The sequence below is a fragment of the Typopeltis vanoorti genome, chromosome 26 (assembly GCF_054136105.1).
Source record: "Typopeltis vanoorti isolate ZY-2024b chromosome 26, IOZ_Tvanoo_1.0, whole genome shotgun sequence".
NCBI classification, from domain to species: domain Eukaryota; kingdom Metazoa; phylum Arthropoda; class Arachnida; order Uropygi; family Thelyphonidae; genus Typopeltis; species Typopeltis vanoorti.
The window spans coordinates 7,208,843-7,230,773 of NC_143574.1; the positions used below are offsets into that span (position 1 = coordinate 7,208,843).

Consider the following 21,931-nt stretch of genomic DNA (forward strand, 5'->3'; position numbering starts at 1 on the left):
TTTTTTATTGCAAGTCGGAAAATTAACTTTTCTTTTATGAACATTGTAGTTTTTAAAGTGGTAACTATTTTGCTTGTGTAACAGTTGGAAAATTTTATGTATAAAGCATGTGATTTTGCATGTTGATGACCAGTTCTTACATCCTTTATTTCTTTCTCCCCTTCAACATGAATTGACTATTCTTGGCAATCTGCCAGACCGGGTTCTATGAACTGTGGTGCACACTTTCAATTTTCCAATAACTGATACAACAACATTCCCACAAGATATTGTGGTACTGATGGATGACCGATCTTTTCTTATGGTATGTGATTGAGATCTGAACTTATCTAAACAACAGTCTGAAATGCTTGGGTCTCACCTCTAACAATAAAATTTAATTATAGTTCACAAGATATTAAGTTCTTGTTGTTATCCTTATTTTATCCAAGCATGAACAAATAAAAGTTTTCATGTAAAAGATCTTCATGAAAAATAAGGATGAAAATAAGAATATAATTTATTTTTCTTCCCAGTGAAAAAACTTGCTAGAGTTATATCTAATCTCAGTATTGTAATATTATAATACACTATTTTGTTATTTGTATTATGTAAATATTACCTCTGCTATTTAGTTAGCTCTGAGCATTCTACAGCTCCCGCTTTTGAGGCTGCAATAAATATCAAAATAGTCCGGATAGTGACTCTTCCCATAATGCATGGCACTTTACATATGTCCCAGAAAAGAGTGTGCTGTGCATTACTGGGATACTAGTGCAATTTGGTGTGAAGTCAGTTGTCTGGTTGGCCGAGTGGTTAGCGTATCCGCTCTCCAGCCAAAAGGTTGCTAGTTCGAATCCTGCCGTGGGCATGGATATTTGTGATTATCTGTGAAAGCACTAGTGGTGGTAGTTGGCGGTAGAAGGCATTGCCGTTAGATAATGAAGGTTAGTGGAGTGGTGAGACGAAGAGGTGTAGAGTTGATGCCCTCCCTTGATGAGTCTTTGGACTCCATGGAGGTGTGATATGATTATCATCATCATCATCATCATCAAATTCCTGCCATGACACCTCAAGGGGTGTCACACAAAAAAACTTGCTTCAACACTGGAACTTACCAAATGCAGTAACAAAAACTTCTGTTTTTAAAAATAGAAATAAATCCTAGCATCGTATTGTAAGACAAAAAATGTAATGTGTTACTGTTATGACAAACATGTCCCTTTTTAGAGAAATGAATGAAGTTACAAGCAGAAAAGAGTAGTGCTTATTTGTTGGCTCTTCCAAAAAAAAAAGCAGTTTTGTTGAATAACAGTATTAACAAGCCTTCCATACCTCCTACACACGAAATAAATATGGTGAGTATTGAAAACATACCCAAGTTGATGGAAGTAACTAAGACCCAAGTACTACCATTGGAATTTGGAGCAATGTAAAAGCGAGTGCATTACTGCAGAGGATGTCAAGGATGGGAAAATTACAAACATTGCTGCATTTCTGTGCTTATGGGATAGCAGGTAATGACAGAATATTATGTTTAAAAATTATTATTATTTTATGTCATGTAATGCTACTGGTGGTAGTGGGCCATCTACCGCACTGACCACTTGGCCAACCAGGCTGGCATTTTGGCCTCCAAGCCTAAGGAAAGTGTGTGGGTGGGGGGGAAGAGCATTAAAAGATAAAGAATTAAATAAAAGATTTCTTCCCAAAATAGATGTGGAAGTGGTCTCATTCAGAGGTACAGTTGAAAGATTTCAAAACTGTTGAATGAAGTGAAAGTGGATGTGCAAAGTCAGGAAACTAGAGCTTTAATGAGGGAAGCTGTTGAATGAGTACACAGATATCAATGAGGCAGTTGGGGGTAAGAATGTGCAGAAATGCCTAAGTTCTTACCACTGGTAACAAACCAGGATGGGATAGTTAGTATAAAACATAAGGACAGTGGTGGACTAAAGTACCTATTGCACTTTAGATACACTAATGCCATGAGTGTTAGGAACAAGGGGGGGGGGGGGGAATTTTGGGCATTGGTTAGTTCATCCTGGCTAAAGGTTATTAGTAAGACATGGCTGAAAGAAGACGATATGGTTAGTGGGATAGAAAGTGAAGGGTATAGTGTTTTGAGGGAGAATAGAGAGAAAATAATGGAGTATTATTGATGATACCAATGAACTGCAACCAAAGAGAGTAGGAGTTCAATTGCAGGCCAGTGAAAATAGCACATTTGAGGCCATCTGGCGTGAGATAGTGGCCAGTAGAAAAAAATATACAGTTGGTTGCTTCTATAGAACAGGAGATGTAAAGGATAATGAAGATAGTATGCATCGGTAAATGAGGTCAGTGAGTGGAGGGCAGGTAATTATTATGGGGGACTTCAACTATGGAACATAAATCGCAAGAAGGAAAGGACATAAGAGGAAGAAAATAGAATTTTTACAGTTACTGAGGATCGCATTCTTACCAACTAGTAAGAATGATCATATATTCTTGACCTGGAAGGTGGCTAAATGCATGGAATTTTCATTTAAGAGTATATGTGAAATTACAGTACTGGTAAGTATGACAAACTTAGAAGATTGCTGGGATCAGTGCTGTGGCATGTATACTGCAACAGTTGGATGTTGATAATACATGGAAGGTGGTAAAGGAGTGTTTGTAGGAAGCAATAGCAGATTGCATTCCCAGAATTAGGAGTATAAATCAAGTGGGAGTTGTTGTTGTTGTTGTCGAGTCCATTGAAGAGCTTCTAGATATGACCGTGGATCTGTAGAACTGCTGAAGGTGCAATCTATTGAACTTTGATGGAGTAGTGTTTTTCTCTAGGGTTATTGTCAATTTCCTGTAGAGAAGCAGCAATTGCTGGACAAGAATGGATATGGGCAGGTGTTAGTTCAGCTCCAATAAAGTTCCTGCATGTTTCATAGCTTCTACTACTATCTGTCTGAATTTTCATACCTTTAAAATGTTCTGTCCTTAGTTTTGTGATGATTGTGGTTATTTCTCTATTTTTATTATTTTCACTATTTCATTCTTCTTCTTGATAGTTTTCTTTACCAATCTTATTTTGGTGACAAAGTTAGCATCGGTTAATGATAGTGGGTGTAATTTTTGAGGTAAGTATCTTGCTTCTTTGGCTAGTCTGTCTGCTCTTTCATTGGCTGGTATATCCATTGCAGTGTACAGTTCTTATTTTTCAAATTTAAAGTTGTTAGTTGTTCATGAATTTCCTGTGTGAGTTTTGTTTTTCTATTTTTTAATCCCTCAAGTGCAGATTTTGAGTCACTGTAGATGGTTATTCCTTCTGTAATGTTTATTACTGGATTTGAGATATAGAACTTGAGAGCTGCTTGTATAGCTGTTAATTCACAAGTGAAGTTTGAAGCTATTTTGCCAGCTGTGGTTTTGATTGCATTTCCTCGCCTCCAGGTAGAGTTAGAAAAACTCCTGATCCTCCTTGGTTGAGTGCTTCATCAAATGATCCATCAGTGTAGGCAATGACATGGTTTAGATTATTTAAGTGATGTAGTGTCAAGTCCTTTTTGTTTATTTTCTTGCTGTGAATCCTTTCTTGAACAAGGTTCTAGGAGATTTAAGTTTATCATTGTGTTTTTTAGTAAAATAGTGGAAAAGACTAGCTCTTTGCTTATTTCAATGGACAGGTGCTCTAAGTTGATCTGTTTTCTAATTTCATGATCATATTGTAAAGTAGATGATCACTTTAGTCTAGATTTTCTTGTCCAGTCATCAAAAGTCCTCAGTGAGATGTGATCCTGTGGTTGACTCCTGATTCTGTTAGTGAATTTAACTGTGGAGAGTTTTTAAAAGCTCAAAAGAGTGTGAAGCCCATACTCTTGTTGAGCTTTTAAATTATTTGTGGATGAGATTGCACCTATAATAATTTTTGCTGCTCTTGGTTGCACTCTGCCAAGTTTTTCATTTGAGTTAGTAGAAGCTGGAGCCCAGATTGACGAGGCATATTCCATAGTGGGTCATAGGAGTGCCATATATGTAGTTTTGAGTGTCTTCGGTTTTGCACCCCACTTTGTTCCACAAAGCCTTTTGATGATATTAAACTTTTTAAGAGCTTTATTAGATATATTTGTAATATGAGTTGGAAATCTCAGTTCAGTGTAGGGTTAGGCCCAAGTATTTTTTGGAGACTCTGTTTTTTCAATTTTGGTATTATATATTTTGATTTGGGGGTTGTAATTGTGTCTATTTTTTCTATCAGTGGAGAAGATGCTCAGTTTTTTTTCTGGGTTTATCTGTAATTTAAGTTCCTTTGCCCATCTTTCTAAGCCTTTTATTGAATTATTTAGGACCTTTTCAGATTGTTGAGGATTACTGATTGTGTGCCAGATTGCAATATCATCTACATGGTATGCTATTTTTGTGTCATTTATTATGTGAGGATGGATATTGTTCATGTAGATGAGAAATAGGAGTGAGCTTAAAACAGAACCTTGTGGGACTCCAGCCCAAGTTCAATGCATGTTGGAATAAATTCCATTAACTTTTACTTTCATTTTTCTTCCTCTCATGAAATCTGGAACCAAATTAATACATTTCCCCTTATTCCAGTATCACATGCAATTTTTATTAATTTGTCTCCAAACATGATCGAAGGCAGCTGTGAGATCCAGGAAGATTGCTTTTGTCTTTTTTGGTGGTTTTTCTTGAAAGACATCTATGACTAATTGGCAAAGGTAAAATAATTGATCTTCTGTATTGAGACCTATGTGCAGTTTGGTAGAAGTTGATCTTGTTATTTTCTAAGAGCCAGTTCATAAGTCTGGTATGTATGATTCTTTCGTTCAGTTTACAGGGTGTGCTAGTCAAAGCTATTGGCTTTTACAGTCACTAGGGTTTTTGTTAGGTTTTAGTTAGGGTATAATGACTGATGTTTTCCAGATTTTTTGGTTATTTACCTGTATTCCAGGAAGTGTTAAACATCTTCAGAAGGCAGTTTTTGACTATTTCTCCCATGTTTTTAATCATATGTCCAAAGATAAGATCAATTCCGGGTGATTTGTCAGGATCAATTTGACCAGGTTCGATTTGTCAGGGTCAATTTGCTGTTTCTAATTCTGTCATTATGAGGTCCTGAGTAAAGATGTCTTCAGAAGGATGGGATCTGAATTGTCATATGGATTATCAGATGTTTTGCAGTTTTCCTGCACTTTTTGTCTTTGTTGTATTGCAGTTTGCTTACTTTAGAGTAATGTTTGGCTAGTATATTTGCCATCTGTTTGTTTGTTATTGCTGCTGTATTAATTCCTGAAGAGATTGTGTTCAAAGAGTGATCAGTATCCAGAAGTGTTGTGTTATTTAATAATCTGATGATATTCCAGTGTTGAGAGTCTTTTCTTGGATCTAGTCTATTGCAGAATTCTTCTCACTTTTTTTTGTTTGCAGTTAGAAATTTCATCTTCTATGTTTTGAGTTAATTCTGTTAACTTCTTTCTGTTGTCTTCTGTATTATTTTGTTTTAACTGTTTGCTGATAATCTCTTTCGGTGATCATAGCATTGATATTATGATCTTTCCAAAATGGAACCCAATTGTTTTTCCTGAGTCTTCTGGGAATTGAATTTTTTTGCAGCTCTCTGTATGTTGTTAGTTAATTCTAGTACTTGCTGATCAAGTTCTTTACTAGTGGGTGTGTCAGTGCAATATGTTTCTAATAGTTGTGTGTATTTAGGCTAATATGCAAAGGCTTTTGACAGGATACACATGGAATTCTAATCAGTAAATTGCAGCACAATTGGGATGGATATAAAGTTGGTGAAGTGGATAATTAAAGAAGAATAATTAAAGAGAGTGTGGTTAACAAGGATGTGAGAACAAGGTTTTTTGCCTGGAGGGTGATGAATGAGTGGAATTCATTGCCTGACTTAGTTGTGAGTTCTTCGTCTGTAAATGAATTCAAGAAGAGATATGACAGATATTGTTTTGCTAGTTTGGGTCTCCTGCGATGAGTCTACTGACTCCATGGAGATACCCGTAATAATAATAATAGAGTGGTTAATGGAGAGATACCAGATAGTAGTTTAGTTGTTGCCAATGATTCAAAATTGGATAGAGCAATAGTTAATAAAGATTATGTTAAAATTTTGAAGGATGATTTAGATAGACTGGCAGTATGGGCAGAGGAGAATGGATATCAGTTTAATGTGGCAAAGCATAAGGTTATGTATTTTGGGGTGAAAAGATTACCAGCTGTGTACCAGGAACTGTACTCCAGGAAACCGATGAAGCCAGGGATTTAGGGGTATTATCAGATAGGAAGTTAAAGTTTACAGGACATTTTGCAAAAATGGCTCAAGGGATTACTTGATTACTGAAGAAAACCCTGATGAGCAGAGATAACAAGTCATTGTAGACCCCACATCTTGACTACTATGCACAGATCTGGTTACCTTTGTTTATTCAAGATGAGGAAGAGGTGGAGAGAGAATCCAGAGACATATGACCAGGGGTGCGCCAGTAGTGTCCAGCGCCTGTGTGCAAAACTTTAGTTGGTGCCCCTATACCCCTCTCCCCAATAAAAAATCACTTTATAAAAACGTATCAGTGAGCTAAAATGAAATACGAAATATATTAATTATAAGTTTATTGAACAAAAAGCAGAAATTACAAAAAAATGTATAAAAAACAATAAACATACATGAAGGGTACAAAAACAATAAAAATAATTTGAAAAAAAAATAAAGTAAATAAATAATAGTAACTTACAAGTATATAAAATAGGAACATATTAAACATTCTTGGGTAAAGAAGTAGTTAAATAAATATTAAACAGAAAGAAAAATCACTTAGTGAATTGAACTTTTCTAGTTTTCATTAATGAAAATTCTCGAATAATATCATGTATATTAAGTTGATCCAAAATATCTGACTCTATTGTTATAATGGCAAGATTTGAAAGTCTGTCTTGTACCATTGTGGAGTGCAATTATTTTTTAATAATTTTAAGTTTAGAAAAGGACCGTTTCGCAGATGCTACAGATACCAGTAATGACAAAAGAATCTGAAGAACAATTGTAAAGTTTGGATAAACTGTGATTAAGTCGTACGAATAAATATACTGAATTATTATTATTATTATTATTATTATTTTCGTGACACCTCCAAGGAGTCCAAAGACTCATCGCGGGAGGACACCTATTGTACAACCCTCCACTCCACCTCTACACCGAACCTCATCTAATCATCTACATCAGCGCCATCTACTGCCCATCACCACCACGGCTAGTATTTTTTTACTGTAAATTGCGTGTGTTCTGAAGGGCCGATTTGTCTGCATGTGGGATGAAAAACCCGAGTTTCCGGGAGAAAAAAACCCTGCTACCTCTGTATGAGATCGGCTAACTCACCTTCGATTGAAAAAGTCCATATAAAGATTCCACCCGTCATGACGAGACTTGAACTTAGGCCTTTTCCAAATGAAGGGCGCAACATACCGTCAGTCTTTAATTGCGCTACGGAGGCGCTTATCTGATATATATCATTTTTAAAATTAGAAATAAATGGTTGACAGTGTAAAATTTTTTCGCATAAATCATCTGTGACAATGTCTGAATGATTCTCATGTGTTAATTTTTGTCATAACTTTTTACAACAAGATAATAAATATTCTTCATTTCGTGAAGTACTTAACAAATACAAAAACTGAAATGAATTCATATGTTCTTTTAATAAAGTAAATCTTTCCTTCAAAGATCGTAATATTTGATCTATTATGCAGAGAAAAAAAATACTTTAAATGAAATTTCAGGATCTACTATATTTTCATGTTTGTAATCAAATTGTGTTGTCTTTTTACGTCACCTTAGTGGTCTACTACAACAAAATACAGATTCTGCATCAAATTTTGCTGCAATTAATTTTAGCTTTCTACAATTTCTTTGAAAGTTTCATCAGACCTATAATCATTTAAAAATTGATTTAGATCATTCAATGCAGCTAAAGTAAGTTGGAGATTCATAGATGAAGACTGCAGTATTTTGCTGACAAAATTCACTTTATTTAAAATATCATACCAAATCTTTGGCGCCTTTACTATCCTGGCACCTGTGTGCATCACACATATTGCACATATGGCCGGTGTGCATATGGTGACCAAAATGGGGGTAGTCTACGGAATGCACCTTATGAGTATAGGTTAAAGATTTATAGGCTACAGACTTGGTTGATAGGCCAAAAGGGGGGTGACATGATCGAGACATGCAAATTACTGAAAGTGTTTACAAGATTAGTACTGAGGAAATTTTCAGAACAGGTCTGGTGGTGGGAGAACTAGGGACTATCCTTGGAAATTGAGCAAGACTATGGTTAGCAAGGGTGTGAGGACTAGGTTTATTGCTTGGAGAGTGGTGAATGAGTAGAATAGGTTGCCAGAATCTGTTGTAGGTTCCATGACTGTGAATGAGTTTTAAAAGCAAAATATGACAGATAATGCATGAATGTTTGGATAGTGCTTGGCATAATGTTTAGCGCCTCCCTTGAAGAGTCTAAGGACTCTGTGAAGTTGCCTATATATAATAATAATAAAAAAAATTTCTGGTTAACAACAAACCTGAAAATTATAACGAACTAGTATTGGTTACCTTGTAAGAAAATGAATGTGTATAGGAGAGGTAAAAAAATGTTCATATAATAATATTAAATTTTTTTTTACCCCAGACCATCAACCAAAACATAAGTTTGACTCTCTAAAAAGTAATGCTTCATGTTAAAAATTATGGTAAAAAACATAATTGTGAATTAGAAAAAAATTTATTTTGTAAAATGAATATAAACAGCACCAAAATTGAAGTGATTGCATATTTTACAATATTTACAATAAGAAAGAAAAGATTTTTTACTTGTTGCAAGAATATTTTCCCAATAGGTTTGATTCCTGTCGACAATGCGGAATCAATTAAGGATCTTTCTCAGCCATAGCCAAGTTAGCTGGTCTTGGGTGTGGACAGCAGGGACCCCCCCCCTCCAGTTTATCTGAGGTTTTTCATCCCATTTGCCTGCTTGCGGGCAAACGGGATGATTCTTCGACGGGATCAAACCTATTGGGAAAATATTCTTGCAACAAGTAAAAATCTTTTCTTTCTTATTGTAAATATTGCAAATCACTTCAATTTTGGTGCTGTTTATATTCATTTTACAAAATAAAATTTTTTCTAATTCACAATTATGTTTTTTACCATAATTTTTAATACGAAGCATTATTTTTTAGAGAGTCAAGCTTATGTTGATGGCCTGGGGTAAAAAAAAAAATTTAATATTATTATATGGGCATTTTTTTACCTCTCCTTAAATTCCTTCACTGTCCAGGCACTTGCAATTACTTCTAGCAATTCATTTCACTTATTCACCACTCTCCATGCAAAAAATCTAATCCACACACACACACACACACACACACACACACCCTTATTAACCACACTCTTACACAACTTTCAGGAGTGACCTCTTGTTCTCTCCCTACTCATTAGGTATTAAAAAATTTATTTTCTTTTAATCGTATACAATCCCTTTCATAAGTTAAAAGTTTCTATTGTGTCTACTCTTCTCTGCCTGTTAATCCCTCTTCAACACAGATGTTTTCAGTCTGTTCTCATAGTGTGGTATTCCAGACTTGTCACTAGCTTGGTCACTTGTCTCTGAATCCTCACCACTACCTCCTGATCTTCAAGCAACTCAGATGATCAAATCTTTGCACAGTAGAGTTCTGTTTTTAAGGTTCTAGTTTTAAATTTTACACTGAAATACATAGTTCTCCTTGTTTGTCATTGTTACTGATGATTATTCAGTAGCATTTATTTTGTCTTTGTTTAAATCCATGTTATTACAGAAGTGATTTATCACCTTTTTTTTGTACATTAATCTCCATGTGTATTCATTTCTTCTTTTCACAGAGGAAGTTCATGCAGAATTGTGCTATGCCGAATGCTTACTCCAGATGGCCCTTTTAACATTTGTTGCTGATCAGAGTCTAGTAAATTTTGTCAAAGGTGGTTTAAGAGTACGAGCATGCTATCAGGCATATAAGTAAGTTTTTAAATTGTATATATGGAAACATTATACTAGATGTAAAATTTTTTTGTTTTCTATTGTCTTGAAGATACCATAAATACTAAGGCAGAATTTTTTCATCTAGTAAATTCAATTTCACGTAAGTTTTAGCTTCTGTCTATTTCCACAAACATGCCAGCTTACATACCTATTCTGAAACAACAGGAAACATTTTATTTAAGTAGTTTTTTATTCATTCTTCTGTCTAGTGACATCATTCATAATCACAATAGTTTACAATAGACTATTTTTAGTATATATATTGTACACAAAATTTTGTTATTTAATTTTGCATAAAATTATTCAGTTATAAAAAAAAGAGAGAAATATTATTGCAATTTTAAATCATTTTAAATTATTTGAACGAAATAAAATAAAAAAATCTTTATTCAAGCAGCTGTAAACCAAATTGTTCTTGTTCTGGCCCCTCCAAGGAGTAGTTCAACAACATAATGCTTATGTTTCTGGGGAATAAATACCTTATTCAGCATGTGATGGCAGCACTATGAAGTTTTAGTGCTGGATTCGATCATATCCTTACAGAAGGTTGTTATGAATGTGGTATAGGAGATTGTCTGATCAGATAAATGAGGAATATAAAATTCAAGCTGATCAGATAAATGAGGAATATAAAATTCAAGCTGATCAGATAAATGAGGAATATAAAATTCAAGAGAAAGATTAGTATGAGAGAAGATTGTCCAGTTAGGCCAAAGAAAATTCAAGAGAAATCCTCTGCTGCATGGTAAGCAATAGAAAGAATAATTATCTAAGGAGATATTAGTGAATACTTATGATAGGATGACTATCAAAAAAGGATGTAGGAGAATAATTTAATGAACTCTTTGTAGACATATGTCATGTGGATATCAATAATGCACAACATCCAGAAAGAATGCAATTACTGGAGGAACTAGAAGTGAAAAAATCAAAGATGTATGATGTGTTGATTGGGCTAGATGTTAATATGGTTGTGAGAATGAATGAATTGCACAGTCCATGCATTTTTTCTGAAATGAGCAAGCTGTTCCACTGACCCAGTTGTTTAACTACCTATCATCCATTTGGATGAAATAATATCAAAAATGTTATGCTTCTTGTCCATGTTATTTCAATGGTATCTGGATGTAATTTCAATAGATGCTTCACATCCAAATTTTCATTGAGATGCAAACACATCATGACTGCTAGGGCGGTTAATGAGAGTTTTGCAGGTGAAGAGATCGCTAAGGAGTGGAAACAAGGCAGAATAGTGACATTGCACAAGAATGTTAGGACAGTTATTTCCAGTTAATGACTGGCCCATATATTATTGTACAGGCACCTCCATGCAGTACAAAGATCTCTTGCAGGAGATCCATCCAAACTGTCCACACAATCTATCATACCTCTCCTCGAACCCATTAACAGACAAAGTACTCACAACTGACTCTGGCAACTGTTCACTCTCCAAAAAAATCTAGTCCTCACATCGCTACTGACCACACCTTTATTCAACATTCAGGGATGACCCCTCTTGTTCTGGCTCCTCCAGCCAAGTGCTGAAACATTTCCCCTTTATTAATCCTATAAAACCCTTTAAGCAACTTAAATGTTTCTATCATATTTCCTATTTTTTGCATATCAACCAATTTCTGCAATCGATCCATCCACTCATCAGTGGCTCTAACAGCAGGCACTAACTCATAACAGGCTCTAACGACCTCCAAGTATTTCCTAACTGTAATACAAGGATATGATGGTTTCTCCTTTGCCTGTAAGTAGTCATCATCATCATCATCATCATCATCAAATTCCTGCCATGTACCCTCAAGGGGTGTACAGGATATGATAGTACTACATGAAAAATTTACATCATTACTAGCTTCCTATCTACAATTTTCCTCCAGATCAGTCTGTTACTTGTCAAGACTCCAATATTATTAGATCTTATATTTCTGTCATCTAAGTCACTTTGTACTGTATCAATCAACCTATATCTTGGTCTTCCTTTGTGTCGTTTTCCTGCCAGCCTGGCAGAGAACACTTGTTTTGCTAATCTTTCCTTGCCCGTTCTGTTTAAATGACCATACCACCTGAGATTAGCTCTGCTAATGCATTCCTGGATGCTGACAATGTCAAGTTCTTTCCTAATATCATCGTTTTTAATATGATATTGCCATTGATGCCATCTGTTTATGCCTCTAATCTTTCTCAGGACTCTCATATCTGTGGTCTCTAGTCTTTGGTCAAGTGTTTTACTTCTGACCCAACTCTCAGATCCATAAGTTAAAATTGGTTTAAACACTGTCTTATATACAGCTAATTTAGTGTTTTGACTAATTTCTCTCTTATTCCATATAACTTTATTCGGTTGACTTTCTACCATACCAGATTTATTGATTATGTTGTCTATTTCCATATTTAACTTCCCGTCTTCACTAAAAATCGTCCCTAAGTAGCTAAAATGTTTGACTTGTTCTATAAGTTCTCTATTCACAAAGCAGTTGATATTTTCAATGTTTCTGCCTATTTTCAATGTTTCTGCCTATTTTCATTGTCTTTCTCTTTTTATTGCTGACCTTCATACCATAACTATTACAACAGTTATTCAATTTAGTCAGGGAATCTTGCAGACTCATAGCAGATTTATTGATAAGTATAACATCGTCCGCATAAAGCAAAGAGCTGACATTAACATCTCCAATTTTGATATCATGTTTAATACCACTTTCCTTCATAAAGTGATCCATATAGATAATGAATAACAGAGGGGGGGGGGATAATGTACATCCTTGTCTCACACCAGATTTAACATTAATCCATCTCTCTATTCTTCCTTCAATTCTAACTGCTGACTTACAACTCACATAAAGACCAAGTATTGCTTGATATAATGTCCCATTGACACCATATAACTGTAGCATATTGAGTAGCTTCTCTCTTGGCACCTTGTCACATGCCTTTTCCAGATCGACAAAACTTAAATATAGATCTTTGTAATATTCTCATGCTTTCTTCACTATTTGTCGTAAAGTGAAGATCTGATCCTGACAGCCTCTATTTGGCTGGAATCTAGCTTGTTCTTCACCAAGCTTTTCATCTACAATTCTTCTCAACCATTTCTCAAGTATACTGGCATATATCTTACCAGGAACACTCAGTAGGGAAATACCATAATTCTCACATTCAGTTTTATTTTCCTTTTTATATATGGGTACTATGAGAGCTCTACTCCAATCATCGGGAATTCGTCCCTCTGTCCAGGCTTTCTGAACTATGCAGTGCAGCCAATGTAAGACTTTTATACCACCATACTTCAGCATTGCTGGTCGAATATCATCTACTCCTGCTGCCTTTCCACATTTCAAACCTTTAATGGCTTTTTCTACTTCAAGTATGGATATGTATTCCTGACTGTATGCCCATTGAGTGTTTTTTATCATTGTGCTATGACTGCTTGTTTCATTTAGCAATTTTTTGAAGTAATTACTCCATACTTCAAGGATATCTTTTTCTCCTGTTTTCATGTCATCTTTATCATCTCTAACTCCTTTTACAGCACTCTTTCCTCCATTTCTAAGCTTCTTCAACAACCTCCAAAATATTTTGCCACCTTCTTGATATTTATTTTCTATGTTCTTGCCAAAGTCCTCCCGTGACTTTTGTATAGCTAGTTTTACACAGTGTTTAGCTTTCTTACATTTGTCTCTGTATTCTCTAAGAGCACAAGCTGACTTATTTGCCAGGAACTTTTGATACTCTTTCTTCTTTTCCTTCACTGCCTCCCTGTGTCCACCATGGAGTTCTGATTGCAGACAACCTCACCACATGCCTCTCTGGCTGAATCAATCAGGGTTTTCTTCAAGGCTTGCCACTGAATCTCCAAGGTTTGGTTCCTGTTCTCAAACTCTCATTTTTTCTTCAATAATCTTTGTGTATTTTAGTCTACAGTTCACATCTGAGAGCTGCTCAACTTTAATTTGCTTTAAAACTTTCTTACGTTATTCTTTTCAATATGAGATTCAATTTTATCCTGCTCAAGACTAAATAGTGATCACTTCCAATTTCAAATCCTCTGTACACTCTGGTTTCCTGCACCAGGGAGAAAACATCACTATCAACAATAACATAGTCAATGAGGCTTTTCTTATTTCTTGCCTCTTCTCTCCATCTGAATTTGTGCACATTTTTATGTTGGAACATGGTGTTAGTAATAACTAGTCCATGTCCTAAGCAGAAATCCAACAAATATTTGCCATTATTATTAGCTTTGCTCTTTTCTCCAAATTTTCCCAATATATTTTTGTATGTCTGACAATCATTTCCTACTCTGCTATTTAGATCCCCAACAAGGACCAACATTTCTTTTTTCATTGTGTCAGATGCTTTCTCTAAATCCTCAAAAAATTCCTCCATTTCTACCTTAGTAGAACCTTCTGTGGGACCATAGGCACAAATAAGTCTCATTGTCCAGTTGCTATTTAGATCCCCAACAAGGACCATTTCTTTTTTCATTGTGTCAGATGCTTTCTCTAAATCCTCAAGAAATTCCTCCACCTCTACCTTAGTAGAACCTTCTGTGGCACCATAGGCATAAATAAGTCTCATTGTCCAGTTCCGCATTCTGATATTTGCCCACATAACTCTACTTGAGACTGTCTGCCATTCAAGAAGATTAGCCTCGTATTTAGTGTTGAATACAATGGCTACTCCTTGTTTTCCTTGATTGTCATTTCCTGAATATAACATTTTGTATTTATTGCTCAGAAAGATCTCACCAGTTTTTGTCTTTTTTGTTTCAGTCACCCCTATTATGTCGATCTGGTACTCATCTAATTCCTGAGCTAGCTCCATTTCTTTGCTATTCAGGCTTCTTATGTTGATAGTACTGATCTTTAACTCTGGTGATGTTGAGTTGGGGTGTTTTTTCAGATTTGTTCCAGTAGCTGACTTTTCGCTGTTCACCCTAGTTCCCTGGTGAAAACAACGGGTTTTCACCAGGCCTTGTTTAATCGGGTGACGCCCCAACTGGCATGAAATTTTGTCATGTTGTACCATCATTTTGTAATTTGGTTTAAGTCAATAAGAATTACAATTTTGTCTGCTAAATCCCAAATTGCCAGCCCATCCTCGTTCGTTCGGTATCCAGATAGAACCCAACAGGGTGCACCACGAGAAGGTGAGAATTAGACATTAGGGCAGAAGCCCTGGTCGGTTCTCTGCATTCCTTTAAAGGCTATGTGGAGGTTTCCTCTCAGTTATACAGCTTTGACTCTTAAGCACTTCCTGTAAGTAGTCTTGTCTGTAAAATGCTTGTGTTCTACATTTCTTGTGTAGAAATGGTTCTGAGGGACAAAAAACTCAAGTTTCTGGGTGAAAAAAAATTCCACTTCCTTATGAGACCAGCTAACTCACCTTTAGTCAAAAGAGACCAGATAAAGGTTCATCACTTTATGGATGGGAATTGAACCCAGGTTTTTATGACCAAAGCCCTTTTTCTGTACCAATTGAAATACAGAGGCTCTATTTCTGCAATCCACACACCCTCAATCTGTCTTCATAAGAAACATTCCACAACCCACTCACCATCTTGGTCACTTACCTCTGAATCTTCTCCACTGCTTCCGCATCCCCAAGAAACCCAGGGAACTAAACTTGAGCATGGTAATCCAGATGTGAACAAATCCAAGGCCTTATAAAGGAGAATAACAACTTTCCTATCTCTACTTGTTAACATGTTCTTCCACCACTACAATTAGCCCAACTACTACAATCTAACTTTGACCTGAAGCAAAAGTGGCAAGGACAGGGGGAGAGCCAGACAGATTACACCACAAAATTTTCTCTCAAAGAATTACAAGAAAGTTTTGATGCTTGCTCACACCTCTCACAAAAATCCTGAATTCAGCTTAATAGAATACGAACTGGTCATGGTGTATGTGCGGACATGCTTTTTAAATTGGGGTGAACGACCATCCCCGCATTGTGATTGTGGAGCTCAAAGACAAACTGTGGACCATATTGTGACTCAGTGTTATCGCAGAGCATATTCAGGAGACAAATTGGACTTTTTAAGTACTACACCCGAAGCTATGAACTATTTGATCAATATGGATGTAACCGTTTAATTTAATTGGATTTTAAAATGACTTTTAATTTTATGTTTTTAAAGTGACAGTGTATTGTACTGCATGTTTTGTTATTCATGCCATACAAATAAATAAATAAATAAATAAATAATATGTTCTTCAATAGCCACGTAATCTTGTTCAATAGTCAAGAGCCTCCCTAAGGTTTGCTCTTAGCAACATGATCTCTAAACTCCGACTCTCTGTCTACCACCACCCCTAAATCCCTAGCTTCATCTATTTCCTGGAGTACAGTTCCATCACTGTGGCACACTGCTTGTAATCTGTTTATCTCAAAATGCATAACTTTACATTTTTCCACATTAAACTGATACCCATTATCTTTTGCCCATACTGACAGTCTATTTAAATCATCCTGCAAGCTCTCCACATTTCCTTGATTAACTATTACTCTTTCTTCGCATCATCAGCAAAGAACCGAATATTTCCTATATCATTTATGTACAAATTAAACAGCAATGGTCCCAGCACTGCACCTTGTGGCACACCACTAGTCACCTGTTTTTGCTTCGATTCTGTCCTTCCATGTACCACTTTTTGATATCTACCCATCAGCCATCGTCTTATCCACTTAACCAGTGTCACATCCATCCTCATTTCTTCTAATTTGCATAACAGAGTTCCATGGTATTCTGTCAAATGCGGTGGTGGCCCGTAAAGTTTTAAGTGGGGGGGGTGCTGCCTATACAAAATAATTTTTAAAAAATTCTTTTTTTTTCCTAATCAGTAACCAATTTATTAATAAATAAATCTACAGATTTATTAATAATATATTAATCTTAATTAATATTAATATTAATAAATCTACAGATAATAAATAAATCTACAGATTTATTTATTAATAAATTGGTTACTGATTAGAAAAAAAGAATTTTTTTTAAATTATTTTGTATAGGCAGCACCTTTACTTAAAACTTCAATGGCCACCACTGGTCAAATGCCTTTGCAATTTCCTTTATCCAACTCTGTTGCTGTTACTCTATTATAAAAAGGTAGTAAATTACTAAGGCATGACTGACCCTTCACAAAGCCATGTTCCCCCTCATACAGTATCATATTTTTATCCACCCATTGTTGAATTCTCTTTTCGACCACTTTTTCCAGTACTTTTACTACCATACCTGAGATACTGATCATTCTATAATTTGCTACTGCAGACTTAGAACCTCCCTTATGCAAGAGAATTATTTTGCCCCCCCTCCTCCCTTTTTTTTTCATTCCCTTGGAACTCTACCAATGCTGATATCTATACCAGTTAAGGTATTAGAGTGACTACTTAAGAATAGAATACAGGATTGGATTGGTAGACATAGGACTCTCTGTAATACTTAGGATTGTTTTATGAAGGAGTGGACTTACTTTAGAAAATTACTTGCATTTTATGATAATATGATAAATGTGTAAATTTTGGAGAGGGTCTGGAGTTGAGTAAATAAAGCAACATCAGAACTCTGGAATGTTCGTTATGGGAGAAGTTATGGAAATGTAAATTGCCAAGTTTAGTGAATATGAAAAAATTAAGGTGCTATGATAGAGACATTCAAGTTAGTTAGGCAATTGTTACAGGTTTACTACAGAAGGGATTATACATAGAGTAGAAGGGGTGAGAGGAAAAGAATGAGAGGTTCTACCTGAAAGAATTGTGTAAAAGTGTGGTGAAGTACAGTTGTTACATTGAGAGTGGTAGGTGAGTGAAATGCATTGCTAAAACATGTTATTGATGGTAGGACTATGAACGAGTTGAAAGATTCCAAGATTCGAAATCTTGAAGGTGAGTTAGCCGATCTCATACAGAAGTAGCAGGGTTTTTTTCTCCCATAAACTCGGATCTTTCATCTCACATACAGACAAATCAGCCCTTCAGAACACATGCAATTTACAGACAAAAAAATACTAGCTGTGGTGGTTGTGGGCAGTAGATGGCATTGATGTAGGTGATTGGTAGTAGAGGTTCTGTGTAGTAGTGAAGACAGAGCGTTGTACAGTAGGTGTCCTACCGCAATGAGTCTTTGGACTCCTTGGAGGTGTCACGAATAATAATAATAATAATATTCTGCTTGCTGAGTGAAACCTCCCACAATGAGTCTCTTTATTCATGGTCTAGTCTCCATGAATTGAGATCATAATAATGAGATCCAAATAATAATAATTGTTTATGTATGGCACAGAATAATGTTAATAATTAATTTTTAATTGTCATTGTTTTGTTTGCTTTTGTGAACTATTACAAAAATAACTATATGGTATTTATGTAACAATTTGAAAAGTATGTCAAAAGTTTTAATGTTTTATTAAATACCATTATATTTTTTGGCTTTATATATATATATATATATATCACATATTGTCCTTATAAATGTCCATTTGAAACCAAAATTTAATTGCCTTATGAATTGTAATGAATATCCTAAATACCAATAAATCCTATATACATAAAATTATATATGGCTGGTGCAGAATTCTTAATACCAGTTCAAATCAGTTTGCCAAATTTTTTTCAGATTGAAATAAAGATTGAACCACATGGACTGCTAGTTGAGAGTTTTAGATAATTTATCTCTTATTCCATATAAATTTCTTCAACTGACTCTCCTTATCATATCAGCTTTTCTTAATATGTTATCTATTTTTAAATTTCATTTTCTATCTTCACTAAAAATTGTACATAAATGACTAAATATCTTTGACTTTTTAATTTTTTTCTATAGTTTTAAAAATTAAAAAGTCAAAGATATTAAGTCTTATTAAAGATATAAAGTCAAACTACAACAATAGGTTCTTGCCTATTGTTGTAGTTTTTGCCTTTTTATTGCTGATTTTCATGACAAAAGACTTGTACTAGAGCTAAGTAGAATATTTTCAATTTTGATTCTTGTAGAAAGGTTTAGACGTTGGTTATACATGCTTATTAAATAACTTAAGGAAATTACAACGTACAAAAGGATATAAATTAAATTAAACTTTAATCTATATTTCTAATATTTCGGCAACGTCACATTGCCATCTTCACAGGAACTTAAAATAAAGACACGTACACGCAGGCGCTACACGAGGACACTATTGTTTCTCCTAAAAGTCCTGATGGTGTCCCCCCTAGTGGGCTATGTAGGTATTCTTGGCTGTTGGGTTGAAGGTCTTCTGATGTAAGCCTCCCAAATTTGGGACAGTCTCATGCAACCAAATTTGTTGAGGTTTGGCATGTTTCTTAGGCTGAGGCTGATTCCATGAATAGCCTTTCAAATTTGAATTTACTATGGTGTATTACCGTGGCTTTCTTCCACTGTATTCTGTGGCATGAATCCAGAGCATGGTCTGCAAGACCAGAGTGGCTGTATGGTGAAACCAGATGTAGTCCTTGTGTTCTGAAATTCTGATATTCGCTGTCCTGTCTGTTTGGCCAAAGTAGGACAGCTCACAGCTGCAAGGGACTTGTATACACCAGGTAGGTCTAGCGAAAGTGGTTGGTCTTTAGTGGAGCGGATAAGGATGCCAATTTTCTGTTTGGTCTGTAACAAGAGGTCAAGTCATGTTTTTTTAGTATTCTGGTAATTTTTTCCGAGGTGCCGCAGATGTAGGGAATGGTGATGGATTTAGAGTAATCCTTGTTGAGGGGGTTGTGATTTACTGGTTTTAATATTTATTGCATTTTTTGGGGGGGGGGGGATAGCCATTAGCTGAGAAAGTGTTGAGGATGTGGTTTAGTTCTGTGGTTAGGGCATTGTCATTTTAACAGATAAGTTTAGCCCTGTTGTATAGTATCTTAATAACTCCATATTGTTGTGAGGGGGGAGGGGATTGTTGGTGAATGTATCTGCCTGTATGGGTGGGTTTCTATAAACTGAGAAAACCAAGGTTCCATCAAGCTGGCTGGTGACTAGTATGTCTAAGAAAGGGAGGCTGTTGTTTTCTCTTTTTCCAGGGTGAACTTGATTCTGGGGTGTTGGTTGTTAGGAGTATCAGAGCCATGTGGCCAAATAGCGAACACATAATCAACATAGCAAAGCCGTATGGTTGGTTTTTGTGGGGCAGAGTTTAAAGCTTTCTCTTCAAAAGTCTCATAAAGAAGTTGGCCAAGGGTGGGGAGAGTGGTGATCCCATGGCTGTCCCCTCTATTTTATTTGTAGAATTTTCCTTGCCAAACGAAATAGCCTGAATTCATTGTGAACTGAAATAGGGCTGAGATATCGGGAGGAAATTTAGTTTGGATTAGCTCTAATGTTTCTTTGAGTGAGACATTTGTGAATAAGGAGGAGACATCTAAACTGACCATTATGTCAGTATGTTGGAGTAGAAGGTTTTCTATACTGGCTTTGAAGTGGGCTGAGTTTTTTATGTGTGATGGTGTGTTGCCAGTACAGTGTGTGAGCACTTTGGCCAAATGTTTAGCTAATTTGTATGTGGGGGGAATCAGTGCAATCCACTATGGGACGTAATGGCACATTTTCTTTATCTATTTTTGGGAGTCCATATATATGGGGGTGTGGGGTTATGGCGTTAAACAATTTTAATTTGTTGGTGACTTCTACAGGCCAAGAAGTAACCTTCTTGAGGAGCTTGTGGAGTTTTCTAATTTGTGAGTTGATGGGATTGTATTCAATAGGGAGGTAAGTAGCCTGATCTAATAATAGAGCATTAAGCTTACCTGTAATAAATTTAGTTTAATCCGTTATCCAAGTGTGTGCAAACAAAGTTTGCACCTGAAAGTATCTTCAGGACTGGGGTAAAGTGGTACAACACCGGGCAACTCCTTGCAAAGGTTGAGCAAGCTACCAACACTCCTATCTCAGTATCTCCCATAATGCAAAACACATCTGTATAATGTTATGCATTAAGGATAAGGCCACTACCCAGACTAGTTTCGACCTTTATTGAGGTCTCTTCAGTGGGAACATTATACATATCCACAAGGAGATGTGTTTTGCATTATGGGAGATACTAAGATAGGAGTGTTGGTATCTTGCTCCACCTTTGCAAGGAGTTGCCCGGTGTTGTACCACTTTACCCAGTCCTGAAGATACTTTCAGGTGCAAACTTTGTTTGCTCACACTTGGAAAAAGGATTAAACTAAATTTATTATACTCTAACCAAGTGAAAAATAAACTTTCAACATCTTTCTCTAAATCCAGAGTAATTTATTTAAAAAGGGTGGCACACCATTTGGCAACTCCTATAGGTAGAGATGACCTGCTAATGCTTCTGCCTGGTATCTCCACTTGGGCCTGGCTCCCACTGAAGAGACCTCAATAAAGGTCGAAACTAGTCTGGGTAGTGGCCCTTCCCTTAATGCATAACATTATACATATCCGCAAGGAGATGTGTTTTGCATGTTTTGCATTATGGGAGATACTGAGATAGGCGAGTTGGTAGCTTGCTCCACCTTTGCAAGGAGTTGCCTGGTGTTGTACCACTTTACCACAGTCCTGAAGATACTTTCAGGTGCAAACTTTGTTTGCACACACTTGGATAAAGGATTAAACTTAATTTATTATAGTCTGACCAAGTAAAAAATAAACTTTCAATAAGCTTACCTGTGTAATCTGTTTGGTTAAGTACTACTGTGGCATTACCTTTATTCGCTTTGGTGATTATTACTACTTTGTTTTTCTTCAATTACTGCAGAGATTTATATTCCTTATTGGATATGTTGGTTTTTGGTGGTCTTGCTTTGGTGAGAACACAAGCTACATCCAGTCTAATATTGTTGACGTTGTTAGGAAGGTGGCGAATCCCGCGTTCAATATGGAT

The 21,931-nt window shown here is 35.9% G+C and overlaps 1 protein-coding gene across 3 annotated transcripts in view; it reads left to right on the forward strand.

The window, feature by feature from the left end:
- The window catches only part of LOC150092294 (tetratricopeptide repeat protein 39B-like), a 240,941-nt gene that overhangs the window by 119,369 nt on the left and 99,641 nt on the right, over positions 1–21,931 (forward strand). For all 3 annotated transcript variants that reach the window (XM_090414906.1, XM_090414907.1, XM_090414908.1), the window contains exon 6: positions 9,899–10,031. In XM_090414906.1, the coding sequence (XP_090271032.1) occupies positions 9,899–10,031 (133 nt within the window). The remainder of the gene's footprint in view (positions 1–9,898; positions 10,032–21,931) is intronic.